Source organism: Mercenaria mercenaria, chromosome 14 (genome assembly GCF_021730395.1).
Source record: "Mercenaria mercenaria strain notata chromosome 14, MADL_Memer_1, whole genome shotgun sequence".
NCBI lineage: Eukaryota > Metazoa > Mollusca > Bivalvia > Venerida > Veneridae > Mercenaria > Mercenaria mercenaria.
This window is the reverse complement of record NC_069374.1, coordinates 43,027,851-43,048,137: the sequence shown is the minus strand read 5'-3', so window position 1 is coordinate 43,048,137 and position 20,287 is coordinate 43,027,851. Positions and strand designations below refer to the sequence as shown.

The 20,287-nt window shown below is 34.2% G+C and overlaps 2 protein-coding genes across 4 annotated transcripts in view; one reads left to right on the top strand and one right to left on the bottom strand.

Moving 5' to 3' along the window:
* On the top strand, positions 1–7,644 carry LOC123526810 (cell surface hyaluronidase-like). Its single transcript, XM_053523339.1, has 7 exons — positions 1–222; positions 878–1,048; positions 1,317–1,476; positions 1,800–1,865; positions 6,191–6,293; positions 7,023–7,133; positions 7,419–7,644. Exons 1-7 carry the CDS (start codon positions 68–70, stop codon positions 7,586–7,588), a joined length of 936 nt encoding a protein of 311 aa, XP_053379314.1. The 5' UTR covers positions 1–67; the 3' UTR covers positions 7,589–7,644.
* Positions 7,645–8,929: 1,285 nt separating this feature from the next.
* The window catches only part of LOC123526811 (E3 ubiquitin-protein ligase MIB2-like), a 32,174-nt gene continuing 20,816 nt past the window's right edge, over positions 8,930–20,287 (bottom strand). For all 3 annotated transcript variants that reach the window (XM_053523336.1, XM_053523338.1, XM_053523337.1), the window contains 9 exons: positions 19,519–19,667; positions 18,927–19,083; positions 18,109–18,263; positions 17,559–17,682; positions 17,051–17,153; positions 16,646–16,734; positions 14,245–14,432; positions 13,241–13,461; positions 8,930–12,958 (listed from right to left, as the gene is read on the bottom strand). In XM_053523336.1, coding sequence (XP_053379311.1) covers positions 12,915–12,958; positions 13,241–13,461; positions 14,245–14,432; positions 16,646–16,734; positions 17,051–17,153; positions 17,559–17,682; positions 18,109–18,263; positions 18,927–19,083; positions 19,519–19,667 — 1,230 coding nt within the window. In that variant the 3' untranslated portion in view covers positions 8,930–12,914. The remainder of the gene's footprint in view (positions 12,959–13,240; positions 13,462–14,244; positions 14,433–16,645; positions 16,735–17,050; positions 17,154–17,558; positions 17,683–18,108; positions 18,264–18,926; positions 19,084–19,518; positions 19,668–20,287) is intronic.

Sequence of the window (20,287 nt, the reverse complement as noted above, 5' to 3'; positions counted from 1 at the left end):
AGTTGAATTCTGTTTTCAGCTGAAATTAAGTTTCGAACGTAAACACAGAAACCACACGTTCCCAGTGATGATACGGGATGACTTACCGACAATTAATGAGACGCTTGATGCTATAGAGTCTGCTGACTTCTTAGTCATTCTAGGCGGAAGTAAAACATACACTTTACATTGGACTAATTTCATACCTACACCTCTTTCCATATACAGTGATGGTTTTGAAAGGTTATACACCATTAATTCTGAAATTATATTTGTGCATGTATGTAAGACTGAATAATGTTATCCTGATTGTTGAATATTGAATCGATACAAGTAAGAGAGGAAGTTTAGAGTATTTTAAGTGCATTGAAACATTTTTCTAAGAATATACCGTTTTTGTTTTAGAATTTGAAAATACAAGTAGTACAAGTTAAATATAGCATGTAATAAACTGCAAAATCAGAAGCAAAATTGGAGGCCTAAGTGGCCAAGTGTTTAAGGTCGGTGATTTCGAATCATGTGCACCTCACCGATGTATGCTCGCGTCTCACACGGGGCGTTCTTCATGTGTGGAAGCCATCCGCTGGCTTACGGAAGGTCGGTGGTTCTTCCAATGTGCTAGTCCGTGATGAAATAATGCACGTAGGGGCATCCAGGGGTTTTTTCTCCACCATCAAAGCTGGAAAGTTGCCATATGGCCTATAACTATGTCAGTGCGACATTAACCCAACAAAAAACACAATAAAAAAAAACCACACAAAAAAAGCAAAATTGATGAAGGTGATTTCTTAAACTTTCCTATATCTCAGAAATCTGATATTTATTCATACAGCCGAAGCACATATCAAAATTACCTACAGGCCAATTTCAATCTTATTTTCTGTTAAAATGTATCCAGAGATAAGAATGTTCGATTCGGTGTTTGTCTACCAATGGAAGCAAAGTTTGACTTGTATACATACTCACCGAAATATCTTCCTGATATCAATCACTGGACAAAAGCATCGTCCCTTCAAGAACTTGACTCGACTAAAGATGGAACAAAATATTACCATGACACAAACACAGGGTAAATACCTCTACTTAATAAAAGCAATGTCGGATAAGGATAATATAAGTTAATACACATTGCATTAGCTTTTTATAATTGATTACAGCGCAGATCTTTTTTGCCGTTAGTGTAAAGCAATATTTATGTTGGATGTAGTCTGACATGCAATTTCATTTATACAGTACGTGTATTATAATCTGAAGCAACTACTTTGTATAATATGTCTGCTATTGCAATTCATTCTAAAGATGTTGTGTCACATTTGATTTATTTATCTTCGTTTAAGAATGTTGTACCTAAACTTCGTACATGAACGAGTACGACATGCAAACGAGACAAATGCATGTCCTGGCGTTTGCCCTATGGTAACAATTAAAATACTCCAGGGTAACTTGAATGACGGTGATTGTAGATCAAGGTTATATCATTCACGACGATCTGATAATGTAAGTAAATTGGGAGATTTACAGCTTTTAAATTACACGTATTGATATTTATATAACGTGTTACTTATTAAATGTAATCAAGTGCGTTTGTGTGCTTTAAATACATGATAACCAGTACTTGGTATCGTAGTTACTTAAACTGTTTCAAGAGATGCAACAGGGGTAGTGGTGGCGAAAAGTGACTGCAGTCCATACTATGCATGCTAGAAACAGACAGGAAAATGACGTATGTTATAGGCTTTCTTTTAGATCGGTTAAGTTGAAGTACAGTAACACTTCCAGTATGTCTTGATATATGACTCGCATTTTTCTTTCTTTAACAGAATAGAGCAATCACAATTCCAAATGACACTCAACATTTTGGTGCAACAATGAAACATCCTCCATCGGTAAGATGTTCTTTGATGAAGGTGTATTGTTTTTTAAAGAGTCTGGTTCTTGCATAATATCAGGTACTCCGTCTGTTTACTTCAGTCGATATTAGACATTGTCGGCTTAAGCTGATGTGAACAATGAACTGTGAATGCGCTGTAAATCCTGGGGGTCTTCTCAAGACATACTTGTATTTCGTTCACTGTTACAGTAGCTGACATTATGTATAAAACTGAAGCTGGGTTATGTTCTATGCTGGTGTAGGAGGCAATTAAATATGGGAAAATGCTAGTAAAGGAATGTTCTCATAAGACATTAGAAGAGTTACTTCAACCAAGCATGAGAAAAGTGTTTTATCAAGAGCTCTCCAAAATATACATGTACTTAGAATAAGACTTCTTTAGAAAGAAATGATAGTAAATCTACATAAGTTCCATAAATTATGTTTCCCGTTTCATTTGGTACAATTTGTTTCTGCCTTCGTTAGATGTGCGTCCATCATTCCGTTTTCACTTAGCCTGATTTAGATTCTCAAAATCCTCTGCTAGGATTTAAACGGAACTTAACAGAAATGATATTTATTTTATGCTAACTGATGAAATACTGTGTTTTATCAGTGAGATATAATTCATATCACTCACTAATATCACTCACTGTAAATGCCGATCTATTTGTACATTGTGTATGAATTTTAAGTTATTTGTTTAAAACATGATGGAAATTGTAGTCGCACTTTGTTCTTTATAGTATATTTCTCATTCAAATTATTTTACTTAATGAGAATTTCATAACGTTATGCAGCAAAAAGTAAAATAAAAAGGAAATTTATGCTTTGTGAGTCTTTCTTGCGTCAAAACACGTCTGATGTCATGTCTGTTTACGCGCACCTATTTCCAGCGCTGAGATTAAAACTTATTGCAAAATGCACATCTCAACGTAATTAAGCATAAAAAAATATTTTTTGTTTGTTTTTCGTGAATATGGAATATATATCACCTCGAAGTGAAAAAAAATCGCAATGTCACTCGCGCTTCGCGCTAAGGAAAATATTTGAAATCTCACTTCTCAGTGAGATATATTCCATATTCACTCAAAACAAACAAATATCCTCCATGTATAAAGCCTTGTGCGTATCCTCGGATTTTTTGTGGACTTAGGGTCTCATAGATTTACTTGTTGAATGAAATTTATCCGAAGAACTTTATAATTAGCACGATTTGAATAGAATTTCATAGGAATCATCCGTATATATTCTAGCTGAGCATGTATTACAGGGTTAATATTTAAATAATCTTGTACTGAGTATTGACCCTTTGAATACCATATATAAAGTCAATGAAGAGATTTCTGTAATTCATCTTCATACCTGCTGCCCAGATTTCATTGAAGCTTTCAGGGATTTACTGAAATAATATGTGCACATCGTTGCTACATACTGCTCGAAATATTTTCCGGAGTTATGTTCATTTATTGATTTTACTGCAGAGAAAAAAATGTTTGGACTACTTCTCCTAGTATACTGCTTGAGTGATTTGACTGAAACGTCTTAGGAATAGTTGAATGTCTAATTATTCATAAGTTATGGATTTTACGTTGAATGATTATAACAATTTAATTCTATTTATTAGGCCTAAAAATCTCTATTTCCGGTAACATACTCAAGAATTACGGTAGGTAGGTCGGATTATTTTTTTTATTAAAGGGAGACTTTTCGAAAATTATTTTGTGTCAAAAAATGAATACAAATAAGAGGGTTATGTCTTTAGAGCATCAGGAAGTTGTTTCTAAAATCACTGACCGTGTCTAAAGCATAAAAAGTGCAGTTTGGCAAATTTCTGTCAAAATGTTGAAAAAATTATTCTCCAAGGCCTTTAAAACATTTAGTGTCGGGACAATTATTCAGGGTACGTCGTGATACCTGAAACAAACATTTTTTTCCTTTACGCTTTATTAGAGACAGAAATTATGTAGACAGGTCCTTTTTCATCATTTTGGGAACGCCATCAACACCAGTGGAATGAGAAAAATGCTCTTAAAATGTTTTATTTGGAGAAATTTGAAAATAAACAAAATCCAAATAAAGATATTTTGTGTAAAATATAAATGGATTGTATTTCAGAAATTGTTCAACAGTATAATTGTTATTTTAATGACCAAATATACATACAAGTTAGCAAAATAATTTCAAAACGGCAAAATTCCTTACAGGTAACACCCGTTTGGGAATTTTAAATTCAGAACTGGGAAAAATACTGTCTTTGCTTTAGAATTACCTCTTTTTACTGGAGGCAGATTTATAGGGGAATAAACCCTGCTTGAATTTTTTTGCCAACACTTCATCATATTTCAGTGATAGTAGAAAGTGCTTGGTATAAAGCCGTGGCACGTAGGCTCGAAATAATGTTTGCGGAGTTTATACTCTGAATTTGAAAAAAGTGTGTTTTGAAACGCTCCCTAGATAGTCCGCATTCGATGTTCACCGTCAGACTTCACATAAACCGACAATGTCTATAAGTCTGACATTTCATGTTTTCACGTTGGATTTTTCGCGTTTTCGTTACCTATGCCACGTGACTTCAGTTTGCAAATCAAACTACTTGATAACGCATTATAGATAATTTATCAAAATGAAAGATTTATGCAACACCCTGCCTGATTGGACGAGAGTGTCAATTTCTTTCACTCTGTTGATTGTGCTACGCTGAGTGAAATGTAGACAAAGCGTTTATCCTAAACGACGCTGTTCACAGTTTTAAAGCTAACTTTGGCTCAGTATATTTAGCAAGAATATTGATATATCTCAAAATGATAAGTAAGTTTAATAAATATGATAAAAACCTGTTCAAATACCAACATATATCAAATTAAAGAAAGAGCTGAATACGGTCTGCGTAACACATGAATTAGAGTGTGATAAGAGTCTTTTATGTAGAGAAGTGCTTTTTAAAAGATTTTCCTTGTTACAATTGTCGTCTGTATATGAAAAGGTTTCTTGCTTTTGTGACTTATTCAGATTGCATATTAAAATGAGTACTTGTTTGCTTTGATATATTTGTTATGAATTATTTAACTGATTTATTATTTATGAATATTTTTCTTTAGTATGGTATGCAAATATTGAACTCTGTTGAAATCTGTTTTATTATATATATGCTATATAATGACTGAATCTCATTTACACTGAAATGAAGGTACGCTGCATACAGTTTATCTATGTGATATGACTACGGTCAAACTTTGTTTATGAAACAGAAATATTGAAATAATTACAATTGTATGTTTTGCTTGACCTTCACTTTGTTATAGGTGTGACGTCATTGTCCAAAGATTCATGAATAGCGAAATGCATTTGTTACAGCGGGATCAGTTGGCCTATTTTAGAAATAAATAAACATAATAAATAAAAAAAATCCTTTGAGTTTTTCTCATGTATTCTAATCAGACTTGATTTGTAGCATCTTTATTAGGCCCGCGGCCAACTTTGTTCAGCTAGGACATTTAACCCCTTTTAGGGGCTGCTAGAGCTAAAACTAGAAATGCCTTTATACAGCGTCTCATGAACAGCTTGGTGGATCTTTGTCATACTTGGTCTGGAATTATAATCATTATAAGGTCCTCTTCCAAATTTATTTATATAGGAACTTGGGCCCTATTAGGGACCACTATAGCTAAAAGTAGATATGCCTTTCTTCGCATTAACCACTAAAATGTAATGGATTTTTATCAAACTCGATGTGTAGCAATATCGTAAGGTCTCCTGCTATTTTGTTACAAATTGGGATAGGGACCAATTTAGCTAAAAATATAAACACGTTTAATGATCTCTTCTCATGAACCGCTTCATGAATCTTCATCAAACTACTGCTGTAATTATTCGTCTAAGGATAAACGAAACAAAATCGCAACCCTAAGAAACCTTTGCGAAAAACTAAAAGATAACCATTTAAATTGTTAAAGTGCGGTATTTAGTTTTGCAATTTGAAAAATGTTAGATGAAAGACGAATGTTAGATAAAAAATTCATAAACTTCTTTCCTTATTACAATTCGCCGACCATCATTATTAAAGATATTTCTTGTTTAATGTTTCATAGGTCTATAGTCTTTGATGAATCTGCAGTCAAGTTGCCTTTTTAAATGTAATATGAACAACAGACAACATGCTGAAAAAAGGAAAGACAGTCAGAAAATTTAATGATACTACTTTGTAGAATATCCGAGACATAAGGTGTTCCCTGTCCTTTGAGGGAAAACTTAGTCTTCAAGTTGTTTCTCGATAAATTTCCCAGTAATATTTGACAGACCAAATAAAGTACTTAAGGAAATATATACACTTTTTTTCAGAACTGGGGAGCTGGACCGACTAAACCTTTCATCAATCGTATCCCAGTTAATGGTGGGTGGGGAAAATGGACAAATTGGGGATCATGCACGCTGACATGTGGTGGTATGATAATGTTATATTTTGTTCATTTCTGCGATACAAATTAAAGTTTTGACATTAAAGTTATAGTGTGTTTTAATAAATACCAGTACTGCTGTTAGATGATTTCCAGTTATGCGGAAAATTCGCTGTTCGCTGTTCATTTTCCTTTCAAAATCAAGTCAAATTTAACTCAGTTGCGGATGTAGGCTTGATGCTCTTAACATTGATTTAATGTTCTTGATATATTCACGAAAGTCTGAGGGAAACCTTTAAGCTGACTTTATTCTATTCCGTATTCTTGTTCCTGTATAGATATTTTTCGCTTACAAGTACAACTTTTGCATAGCTTTGTGATAATTATGTACTCGTATAGATGGTAAATTTAGAATGTCAAATTATTTCGTTTTGACCAACCTATACATATAGACTTCCCTCAGGTATCATTAATTATTTTACAACTGGAAGACAAAGCATTCATTTACTTACTTATAATCACAAAAACCCAAAGCCAAATCTAATTGGATTCATATTATCTGTTGATAATTTAAGAGGTCTTGACACCTGGTTCATTTTCTGATTGCTATTTAAATGACAGATACACAGTGTCATGTCTTGTCAAAGTTGTGAGCCCTGTACTTCGCATAAGCTTGTTAGCGAATAACTTTTTAAAGTGTTTTTAAAGAGTAGGTTAAACATGTGCTGCTTCTTGCTTCTTGCTTTTTAAGTGTTGTATATTATATGGATGTTAAGGTGGCCAACAAGGACGTACCAGGGCCTGTGATGCACCAAGACCAGCACACGGAGGTCTAACCTGTCAGGGGAACACGAGAGAACAACGCCCGTGTAACCAGTTGCATTGCCGTGAGTGATTATATACTGTACGTCACGACTAATTTGTTCAGCTTTTTAATTGTAGAAGGTGGTTAAATACTTTAAAATTTATGTTCCATTAAAGTGTTCGCCGAAATGCAAGTAAAGATAACGTAGCATAGTTGTGTGCGTATTCCATATGGTGCTAAAACTTCAATAAATAACGGACTGCTTTTTATAATAGTATAAACATTTTCACAGTATTTTTATCAGTTCAGTCTGGTATTTCGCTACTGTAGCAGTGGTATGAAATTACGCTGTCAATATATTCTGCAGCGGTCGATGGAGGGTTCTCGCAGTGGTCGCGATGGTCAACATGTATTAAATCCAGTGGTTGCCAAGGGTACAAGAAGCGCACACGCACATGCACATCACCTTCGCCGAACTACGGTGGTCTTTATTGCCACGGTTCCGATGATGAAGTAGAAACATGTCTTGTCTGTTAACTCATTAGATTTGCAATATATTTTACCTTGAACTACCTCACCCTGTGTATTTTTCTCATCAGCCGCCAGATACTTTATCTAAATGGCTCTGTATATAGGTTTCATCAACTGCAGAGAGTTTGTCTAAATGACACTGTATATATGTCTCATAACCCGCCTGTGAGTTTGCCTAAATGACACTGTATATATGTCTCATAACCCGCCTGTGAGTTTGCCTAAATGACACTGTATATATGTCTCATAACCCGCCTGTGAGTTTGCCTAAATGACACTGTATATATGTCTCATAACCCGCCTGTGAGTTTGTCTAAATGACACTGTATATATGTCTCATAAGCCGCCTGTGAGTTTGCCTAAATGACACTGTATATATGTCTCATAACCCGCCTGTGAGTTTGCCTAAATGACACTGTATATATGTCTCATAACCCGCCTGTGAGTTTGCCTAAATGACACTGTATATATGTCTCATAACCCGCCTGTGAGTTTGCCTAAATGACACTGTATATATGTCTCATAACCCGCCTGTGAGTTTGCCTAAATGACACTGTATATATGTCTCATAACCCGCCTGTGAGTTTGCCTAAATGGCACAATTTATGTCTCATCAACCGCAAGGGACATTGACTAAATGGCATTGTATATTTAGATAATTTCAGAAAAATCTATATAATATGGCAATACAAGAAATAAATACTGCATGACATCAAATTGGTGATAAACAACCTTTGTTTTTTTTTCAAGATAGTAATATATTACTTACGATTTAAAGTTGCACAATATCATTTTCATAGTACAAATAATTGGTCTACATTAAATACCTAGACTTTAGTTTCCATGTCCATATATTTAACAAAACACATTTTAAATCCTGCACACAGTAATGAATGGATATAATTATTCTAAATAGAAACATAACATACATTGTGTTAAAATCTGCATGAAACATAGTCGGGGTAGTCATGGTATAGTTTGTACATTCAATTAAAGAACATATACAATTTTATTTTGGTATTGTGCTTATTGTACATTATCTGGGAGACGGATTATAGAATATCTGGACAATCATAATCATGGCTGACATTCAATAAAATACAGTTTATTTTACATGATTTCAACATGATTCCAATTTTAACCGCTGTCCCTAGATCAGTTTCAAAAACCAATTTATAATTAAAGTTTGTTGATTAACGATCGTCTTGTTATTATAAATAGACTCCTTCGTTTTCTTATCGTATTCATTGAGAAAATGTCCACATACGCGTAATTGCTAAACAGTAAATTTCATGGGGGTATTTTAGAACAGAATATGTTTCTTATAAAGAAATACCAACTCGATTGTTTTTGCTTTTATTTGTGGTAAGAAGACATGTTATACTATCCGGCTATATGTGGTTTTCATATCATTGAATTGCGCTTACTGAAAAAATGACGTCTACTGATTAAATTGTTTATATGAAATAAAGAAGGAACTGCATTTAATTTAGTAATATGTAACCTAAATATAAAATTTATCTTATTCAAATTACATTCTGTATTTATAGTTGAACTTCACTGAAATCATGTAGGAATTAGAGAGGATTTTCGGAAACGTATTGGACATTTCTGTTGTTTCGTATCATTGTTTACAAAAGGTATGAAATCATGATGTTTTCATCAGAAAATGAAATAATCAATGTCAACATAATTATAAACAAGTCAACAATGAAGGATTCGAAAGTGGCAAAGATGAAAATCCTTTCGGCAGCTCAAAACGATATTATTTCTCAGCTTGCCAAAGCAATCGCAATTAAACTATAATTGCTCACACAGAAAGTAAGGTAAATACTACCACAACGGTATTCGATGGCTTCGGTCTTTTGGTAGTTTTTAGACAAAAGTCTTATCGTAATACCGTCCCCCGTCGAGACGGGCCGAAATAAGGTCATGAGCAATAATCTGATCGCATACGTGGTCTGGAGGATTATAGATCGGTGTGTCAAGAATGATCAACTAACTATTCAGTGAAGGTTTTGTATCATAATAAGTTATGTTAATACAGAATGTTTATTCCTAGTTAAACTATACAGTTCACTATGTAGAGTGTGGCTAAATGTACACATATATAACAAAAATATAAATGCCAAACTGTGACAAGAAGTAAATGAACAAAACTGTCTTTAAAATTTCCTTTTTCATATTTCATGAAGAATATTATAAACCAAATAAACTAGTTTTTTTATTTTGTAGATTCCTACTACTCCTTCTTTTCAGAAGCAAGACTACGAGCTACGAGTTTTCCGGTGTTTGGTCAGTCACTGTAAAACATGTTTTCAGTGTATATTATTCTTATGTCCTGTTAATACAGGTTAAAGCGGGTGCTTGACAATTCTGTTATTCATATTTCTCGTGTGGACTATACTAGAATATATAAACAAGCAAACAAACACTTACACAATTCATGACATATATAATGTTTCATTAAATGATATACTTGAAGACATATTTAACAAAAACATGATCAGAATTTGAATAAATGTAAAGTAACAAAACAAGAGGGTCATGCTGACGCTTTATCGCTCACCTGTTGAACTTGGCCTTGGAATCATCAAGATAAACACTGAAGATTCTTCTAAACATTTCATGAAGATAGAGGCATAAATTTGGCCTCTAGTGGTGACTTAGCTTTTGACCCCACATGACCCAGTTTCAAATTTGGCATGGGAATCATTAAAAAAATCATTCTGACCAAGTTTCATGAAGATAGGGTTATAAATATAGCCCATAGAGTGTTAATAAGCTTTTCCTTTTGATTTGAGCGGGTGACCAAGTTTTTGACCCCACATAACCCAGTTTCAAACTTTACTTAGAAAACATCAAGATAAACATTCTGACAAAGTTTCATGAAGATAGATTCATAATGTGGCCCTCAAGAGTGTTAACAAGCTTTTCCTTTGATTTGACCTGGTGACCTAGTTTTTGACCCCACATGACCCCGTTTCGAACTTGGCCTAGAGATCATCAAGATAAACATTCTATGCAAGTTTGTATCAAATCAAAGCATAAATGAAACCTCTATATGGCTGAAAGGGCTAAAATAGAAAATGTTGCCCCATTCAGGGGCAGTTACTCTAGAACCCATGATGGAATCTAGCCGGTTTTCGAAAGGAACCGAGATCTTATTGTGACTTAAGTTGTGTGTAAGTGTGGTTAAAATCGAATGTAAAATGTTACTTTATTTTGTTCACAAGGTAATAATTTTGGCTCTTTCAGGGGTCAGTCAGGGGCCGTAACTCCGGAACCTATTATTGGATCTGAAGGATTCAACATGGACTCCAAAATATATTGTTGTTAAAGATATTTTGCAAGTTTTTATGAAATCAAACCATAAATGAAGTTTCTATATTGCTGCAAATGCCAAAATAGCAAATTGGAACCCATGATGGGATCTGGCCAGTTTTCGAAAGAAACTGAGATATAATGCCAATACAAGTTGTGTACAAGTTTTATTAAAATCCATTGCAAAATGTGGTCTCTATCGTGTTTACAAGCCAAAATAGGAAATTTTGGCCCTTTAAGGGGCCATAACTCTAGAGCCCACGATGGGATCTGGCTAGTTTTCAAAAGGAACTGAGATATTATGCCAATACAAGTTGTGTGCAAGTTTGTTTAAAATTGATTGCAAAATGTGGTCTCTATCGTGTTCACAAGAAATTGTGAACGGACGACGGAACGGACGACGGACAAAATGAGATCACAAAAATTCACTCTGTCACTAAGTGACAGGTGATCTAAAAAAAAAAAAAACGATGCCTCAATTCTGCATTCTTTTGTAGCATTCCTTGAAAACGCAACTGAGAAATGATTGAAATAAAGTGATTACATCGTACAATCAGCGTTTTGCGTTAAAATAAATTTTTGATGATAACAGTTTTGTATTATAAGATTTTGGAATGTAAATATTAGAGTAAAGGTTTTAAAGTATCTGTAAAACAAACACACGCTAAACTACCACAAATACATTTTTTTAATATTTACACTACTAATTCAACTAAATATTTATTTAACACCACGAGCTTTCCTTTTGATTAAAACATTGTTTTGCTATGCAGTACTGAATTTAAACGAATTGTTGCAACATCTATGTGAGATTCTCTTGAACTTTATAATAATGAGCCGTGCCATGAGAAAATCAACATAGTGGGTTTGCGGCCAGCATGGATCCAGATCAGCCTGCGCATCCGCGCAGTCTGGTCAGGCTCCATGCTGTTCGCTAACAGTTTCTCCAATTCCAATAGGCTTTAAAAGCGAACAGCATGGAGCGGATGCGCAGGCTGGTCTGGATCCATGCTGGTCGCAAACCCACTATGTTGATTTTCTCATGGCACGGCTCATATGTAATTGAACGGTACGGACACATATTTGCATGCTGTTTGAAGCTTAAACTGAAAAAAGATTCAAAATAACAGATATAAACTAAAAAGGTCAAAAATAACAGATATAAACTAAAAAGGTCAATGTCTGAAAATATTTGAAAACAATATTTTCTGAAATTTTCATTCGTTGTGATATCTAGGTCAGAGTAATTTATAATGAAATGACTTGCTATCACAGAGTTTACCTATATGTACGAAATATGTGTTTTGGTTTACAGTTCATGACGTTAAAGGGTATACATTTTAAGATGTAAACTATCACAGCATAGATATATTTATGGATACAGTTACATTAATTTCAATGTCAAGAAGTCCATACAAATGTATATCTCTGTCGTTTATACACATGAAGAAGACTTGAAGACATGTTACTATTAAAAGAAAATTGTACACTTCATTTCTAGAACGTTGAAACCAGACTTCAACTTGCACAACAATGTTTCAGCCCTGTAGTGCCCTATGTAATATTTCTTTAAGCAAAAATGATTTCATTCATAATAAATTTTATTTTATCAGTTATCTGACCATAGTTGTACCATTTTTTGTTGGATTTAACGTCGCATGATACAATTACAGGTCATATGGCGTCTTTACCAACGTTGTGAGTTTACCGCATGGTACATGTACTAAGTTTTAAGAAACATCCTTGGACATCCCTTGTTTCGTACCAAATAACGTCACTTATGACGTTATAATGACTACTTCCTACCAAAATATGCAGAACCTTACTATATACATGTAACATTTTCAGTGTACAATTCATCCCATGCAAAGTAATGTTTTGAGAAATAGTATCAATTCATTGTGTTTTGCTCTACATATTGGGGAAATATACATGTTCGTTAGGGGGAAAAAAAAGATTAGAACAGTTCACGTGCCATATTGAAATGTTCACTTCACAATCGTCTATATTACTGCACTTTACATGGATCTTGCAAGACAAGTCGGTTTCCCTCTGCAAAATATATCGAAAGAAAAGTTATACCAGGCACACAAAACAGAAATAAATAAAACTAAAAACCACTACAATATTGCATATTTCAAATATTTCAATACGAATACGCGTTGAAGTTTTAGACGTTTTTGCTAGAGTTTGTGTAAAAACTATGTGAAAAACATAATACAATGATCATTTTAAAAAAAACAAATGATTTTTTTTAAAATCAAATTCAAGGAATAATGTTACTTAAGTTCATAGACTTGATACACAAAGAAAGAATAGTTGAAAAAAGCATACGCAAATCATATCTCTCTTGAATCATGTTATCACACATCGGACATTCCCGCACTCTAAAGGCGCAGCGTTTACAGCACACTTTGTGTCCGCAAGGTCCAAACTTGGCGTCCGCCATTTTCTCCATACATCCCATGCATGGTATTGGCAGATCTGTAAACAGTTCTGCAAGTAGAGACCCTGCTGTCCTCTGTCTAGATGTTCCGCCAGTTGCTGCACTTCCACTGCAAGATAGAAAAAGAAAATAAGTCAAAAACTGTTGGAGTATTATCGGTGGTTTATCACGAACTGGAAACTAGAACTATACGAAGGTTTTTCTTACATACGTGTATCATTTATAGGGAAACTCAAGACAAGAAGCAAACAGAAAGCAAAAATAAAAAGGATCTGATTAATTATTATAGTTATATTTTATAACGGAACATAAGTAGTCTAATCTCATAACTTCGCTGATACAATAGGGTTATTATAATAGTAGCTCAAGCTAGGATACTGTATTCGGCTCGAGTGGATTTTTGCCAGATCGGATCTCACGAGGCGCGCAAGCGCCGAGTGTGGTCCGACCTTGCAAAATCCACGAGAGCCGAATACAAAATCCCAGATCTAGCTACTGTTATAATGACCTTTTTATTATATACCTCCACCTTTTTGTCTGATGTTTTGAACGAAATCGTCAATGTTTATCCATGTTTAAATGAAACTTAGTGAAGTTTTTATGTGCGCTATTTATAGAACTGTGTCAGGTCATGCATATTAATGAAAAAGTACGGCAACATACAATACAAAAGGTACAATACGGATTTTTTTCTGCCTGTTCATATTTACTTGTGAAATACAAGCCGATATTTTCCAGAATTAATACAGGTATATAATAAGAAGCTTAAAGAATTACGTTTAAGTAGCTGCTGCACGACGAGCTGTAGCTACTGTATGAAGCAAAAAAAACTTATTTATATACATTTAGTATTAACGCTGGTGGGCTTGGTAGCCGCTTTTTGTTAACGTACTGTTTCTCTGCATATAGCCTGATAGCATTTCGCATCCGGTCGTCCGAGCAACATTCTATTGGGGTTCGACCCCTTTTATTCCTTATTCTGACATCCGCTCCCTTTTGTATCAGGTAGCAGGCGGCGTTTGTTCTTTCCTTCATTTCGCCATCTGTTGACACCCGGATACCAAACAGTAACCTAGCAAGCTGAAATGTGTATGAACTTCTTATTATACATATTTTTAACATTCACGTTTTGTATATTCTGGCCCTGAAACTATTTTATAATCTAAACAGGTTAACTTAAATGCCCAAAAATGTGTTTTAAAGAGAATATGTCGTGCATGTTTGCTTTTAATCGTATCGGTAAAGAAGGATGAAATAGTAAATTGGTTAACTTTTTATAGTACTACTGTTACAGTACAATTTCTTTTACTTATAAATAATGTGCTCATGTGCGAGACGATCTTCGTTTGCGTTAACACATTTGATATCACCACGTTATTATTTATCACGATTCAAATTACTGATAAAACAAGTGAATGAAGTATTGCCATGTAAAACAAAGTCCCCTACAGGAAGGCAACTAATTTTCTCTACTGCAGAATAAAATAATGATCTGATACTGTCAATGATGTATAAACAACATTGCACTATATATACAATATGTTATATTAAAGGCAAATAATTCTGAAGAAAATACACTAACAATTTTTCAACTGGGTCCATAATTTTATGACACATTAGCTTATATTAAAATATTTTACGGACTGGATAGGAAAAGATCAATGTTGACTTTTGACCTCCGACTGTGACCTTGACCTCTGAGTTAGGGATAAGGATTTTGCGTCAGACACTTTGTCTCATTATGGAAAATATTTGTGCCAAGTAATATCAAGATCCCTTATTGGAAGTAAAAGTTATTGACCATACAGAAAAGGACCTGACCTTTGAACTCCAAGTGTGACCTTGACCTCTCAGCTAGGGGTCTGGGTGTTGCGCATGACACGCACAATCCGGTGCATTAATATGCAGTGGATGACTGCCATGTATCATATACTATTATATAATAAATGAAAGGAGAAACACGTTACTATTTCCTTTTATAACTTTTTCTTTAGTATTTGTTAGATTTTTTGTATTTGATTTTGTTTTATTTATACACGAGTTCAGCTGATGGACAATAAATAATCGCATGTACAGCTCGTTTAAATGGGTCAGCCGTGTTGATGTACTTATAAAATAGACTTTCCCGGTTAATAGGTTGATCAGGGCTACGGATATGTATTGTATTTTGCCATCGGAATATATCTATAAAATGCTTCTTCCCCTTCCGTTTAGATCCGTCCATGCCGATTGTTATAAACAAAGTGTTTTATACATGAGTTTTATAAAACATGACCTGATTTATTTCTCTGTTAGACAAAAATGACTGAAACTGTGTTTTATGCAATAAAAGTACAATTTGTACGTCACAACTATTACGTCACAGCGTCGAACATCAGAACCGCCTCGGTAGCCTAGTGGTAGAGCGTCCGCTTGAGTACGGGAGGTCGTGGGTTCGATCCCCGGTCGCGCCATACCAAAGACGAAAAAATGGTACTAGTAGCTTCCTCGCTTGGCGCTCAGCATTAAGAGGATAGTGCTAGGACTGGTCAGCCCGGTGTCAGTGTAATGGGTGGTGTATTTACGCCACGTGTCTACGGCGTGATATTCCAGTGAGGCAGCACTATAAAGTTGGGCATTGTGTCCACTGCTACAAGTAGACACCGTCGTTTATATGACTGAAATTTTTTTGAAAAAGACGTTAAACCCGAACACACACATACGCTGGAATTAAATGAGAACCGCATAAAACAGCAAATAGTTTTGATGGATGTCGAAAATGATGTAAATAATAATCTTTGATATCGTGAAAATGTGCTTTTATGTATGTGGAGTTGTGTTTGTATCCTATGAGCGTTGAAATTTATTCATAATTATTAGCCTGATGTCGTCAATACCTAGATCTGAGTAAAATAAAGATAGAAATCTATTTGTAATTTGTATTTTGTGTTAAAGTTGAATAATATATTTTAAACAGTAATTTGCTTCCTTCTTACCTAAACACCAAACAATTATTTTACCAAACGACAAATCACTGTTTGAGATACCGGTATATTATTTCTTATGTAAAGAAGACTGAAATTATGTTATAATGCAACAAGATTACAAGTACGTCACAATTATTACGTCAGAATTGCAATAATATACATCAAACAGTGATTTGCTCTTTAATAAAATCCTTGTGGTTCAAACGAGTATCATTTATCACACTCGGGGTGCACCTACGTGATATAATTCTTCTTCATTTGAACTCCAAACAATGATTTTACTCAACTTGGGATATATTATTTGATAAACATTAAGCCCTGATTTACCGCTTCAGTTTCTCCGGCGCTTCTCCTCCCCATAACACAATTATGAAGGGGCGTGTCTCCGTCATTATCCAAACAATTTACAGTCGCTCCTGAAAAACACGTTATTGATAATGACTGTCAAATGATTGGCAATGGTTTGCTCGTTTTATCATACAACTCTTCTTTGAAACAATTTAATAAAGTGAGCCTATGATAAAAACTTATTGTAATATCTACCTTTTAAGGGAAATTGTTTAATAGACTTGTTAAACATATGAAAGCAGTTTAGTCAGGAATAAGGTGACTTGTTATCCGTCAATATATGTCTCAATAAAAGAAATCAGGCTAATAATAACATACATGTACACAGGTGCAATAATTCTGAAGGAAGATGTTACATCATTTTAAACTCAAACATAAACTCACCACCCTCAATAAGCAGTTGTGTTGCGGAAATATATCCCTGGTGTGTAGCTAAATGCAAGGGCGTGGTATTGCTACCATCCACAGAGTCTACCTGTACACCTGCCTTTAATTATAAAATGGACTTTTATGTGAAATGCAATGAATAGTTTAGACATCTTTCACACAGACGAAAGCGAAAGACAATTTTAAGAATCAAACATATGTCATATATTTGCCACATTAAAACTACCAACCTTCTCAATACCTGCTTTCAAACTCATCGTTACATATGGTATAATTCTTAAGTGCAATAATCACCTGTAATTCAAGTTCTGCCATGATCTACATTGACTTTAGAACAACTAAGGAGGTTTTGTGAAAAGTATATATATCTTGCAATCATGATAAGGTTGTTTATAACGCTTATGTTTAAACATGCACTGCGATTTGAAATTACAACATATATGTATTTGATTGGACTCACACACGATACATTATAATGATATTTGTGCTTATGAGTATATCATACTTTAAGCAGTGTCTTTATGACATCAGTGTTGTCATTGATTGCTGCTACATGAAGTGCAGTGTATCCGTCACCCTTCCTTGCATTCTTCAGTTCCGGGGCTTTACTGATAATTCGCGATACAGATCTGTGAACGAAGAAAATACATACGAACAAAAACTTTTATTTCGAAGCCCTCATTTTTCAACCATTTTAACAAGGAAGTGACAATTTGATTAAGATTTAACACATTAACCCTATGAGAGGAATATATATATACACAGTTATTATACAGACGATGAAGAGAAAACGTATTATCAGTTGTAAGAAAACATAATTAGTTTGGTAATGAATCATTATACCAGTGCTAAGTAGTTATAATTTTCTGTTTTGCTACTTAAAAACAGTCAGGTTGAGATTTATAAATGATTAAAGTATTGGAGTGGTCATTTCATTTTGTTAGAATTTCAAAATTAATGAAAGTTCATTAAGAACTTAGCCCTTAAACTATTTTATACTGTTATTGTTTTTCTTTATCGTTATAGAGGAAAAATGATTCCCGTGCCGAACATACATTTCATCATCCTTCATTGCTGCTAGGTGCAGTGGACTGTGACCCTTCCTGTTACACAACCTAAGATTTATCTTCGAATCAGCCACCAAGAAAGACACTGCTGAATCATTCTTGTTAAGAATAGCATCATGTATTGGCGTATCCCCAGCAGCATCCTGAATAACATTAAGTATGATTGAATCAGCAATGTTAACTATATCACAAAATATGACGAATTCAATCCAGCGGAGATCAAATATTTGTTCACAGACAATTTTTCGTAATAACGACATCTGCATTCTAAATCATTGTTATTTTAGTGATTTTTTTTTCAAGGCGGCACACTAAGCTTAGCCACTATGTATATGTATAGAGTTACACATACCCATGTTCAATGTAGAGAGCTGTATGGGCGGCTGCGTTCTTTGATCATGGCTTATCCTGTTGCTATTTTCTTGTTGTTTTTTTTGTTTTGTTTTTGTTTTTTGGTTCTTTTTTTTTTTGGTGAGGTGGGGGGGGGGGGGGGGGGGGGGGGGGGTCGGAGGGGTACTATATTTCTAGTTTCTGGTTTGCGAGTCATCCCTTGATGAGAAATGAGAAAAACAGGAAAAACGCGGAATAATTTTGTTGCACAAAGACATTTACACTTAATTATGTGAATAGCTTAATGGCCGAAAAGGAAATTCCATGTCACATCCTATATACTTTAAGAGAGAACAAAAATCTTACATGAAATATTAGTTTCATAATTATTTTAAAGCTTGATTAATTGAAACATAGATGTTATATTTTATACATAATGTTACCATTTACAATATACTACTATATGGATTAATCACCTGTCTGTTGACATCTGCACCTCTTTGTAGTAACTCTCTAAGCGTTGTGGTACATCCATTGGACGCTGCAAAATGTAGAGCACTTCTACCATTGCTATTCACCATATTGATATTTGCTCCAGCATCTATCAACATCATAGCTACTTCTTCTCTTTTTCTGTAATCATTCGTATATACAACTTATCAGAATCTATGTCATTGGCATACGAACAATTTCAAAGTTGGGTGCTGCTTGGGTGGGACAAGGGAAGGAAATGGACAACATAAACCTCTTCCCTAAGGTTTTATTGCATGGGGTCTGAAATTAAAAAATATCTGAAACATTTCATTCAAATAATTTTATTTACCACGGGTTGTCTCTGGAGATGTTAATTTGTAGGTCAAAAGCTGACGGGGTGATGCTTCTTAATTGTTCTAATGCTTATTCTATAATTATACATTTCTTATAGTTATTTATCAACTAAACATGTGCTACACAAGAATAATTTTCTTATCTACTCGCATGTACTAACAGAAATTGAAGAAAGATATGCCTTTGAGCTAGTTCTATAACAAAAACCTTTACAATGTGCTAAGATAAGATATACATTACTTCATCAGCGCCGCCATGAGTGCATTGTTTCCCTTTGCCTCTGTCAAATTTGTATTTGCCCCAGCCTTCAGTAACAGGGAAACAACAGCTTTATGGCCCTCGTGACTTGCTATGATGAGTGCGGTGAGTCCTTGATGAGTCTTGTTAATCTGAAGTTAAACACAAATAGTTTTATATTTTTATCAAAATTATTGTACCGACAAAATTAAGTATTATGTAACAAACAAAGAATTTTATATAATAAATAATCTCTTCAACTAATACGTCAACAAGGAAAACATTTTGTTGTCATTTTGTTATTTGTCCTAATAAATTATGCCATACTGTAAAATAATCACTGGCAAACGATCAACAGACATCTCCGTGCGACTAAAATTTGCGCATTTTAACTTCAGTAAGAAAATTAATATTTTTGAAGTCACCCGCTATTATCATGTATCATTATATTATGTACATGTAAATTAAAAGTGTCCGTTTTATGACTCTGTTGAATAAACAATATGGCAGCCCAACCGATGTGCTGTTTATTGACACTACGGTCAAAATATCAAAGGATCGATTCAAATAAAATGAAAGTGAGGGCTGAAGTCTTTTCATGATTGTCTAATTACTCTAAAAGAAAAATAACACGTACGAATAATCCCTAATCATATAATTATATCATTAGATACTAGGTAACACTTATAAGAGGATGATAACGACATTATACTGTATATAAAAATGGTAAGCAAAGTAAGTATAACCAATACATGCAAATCAATTTAAAAGG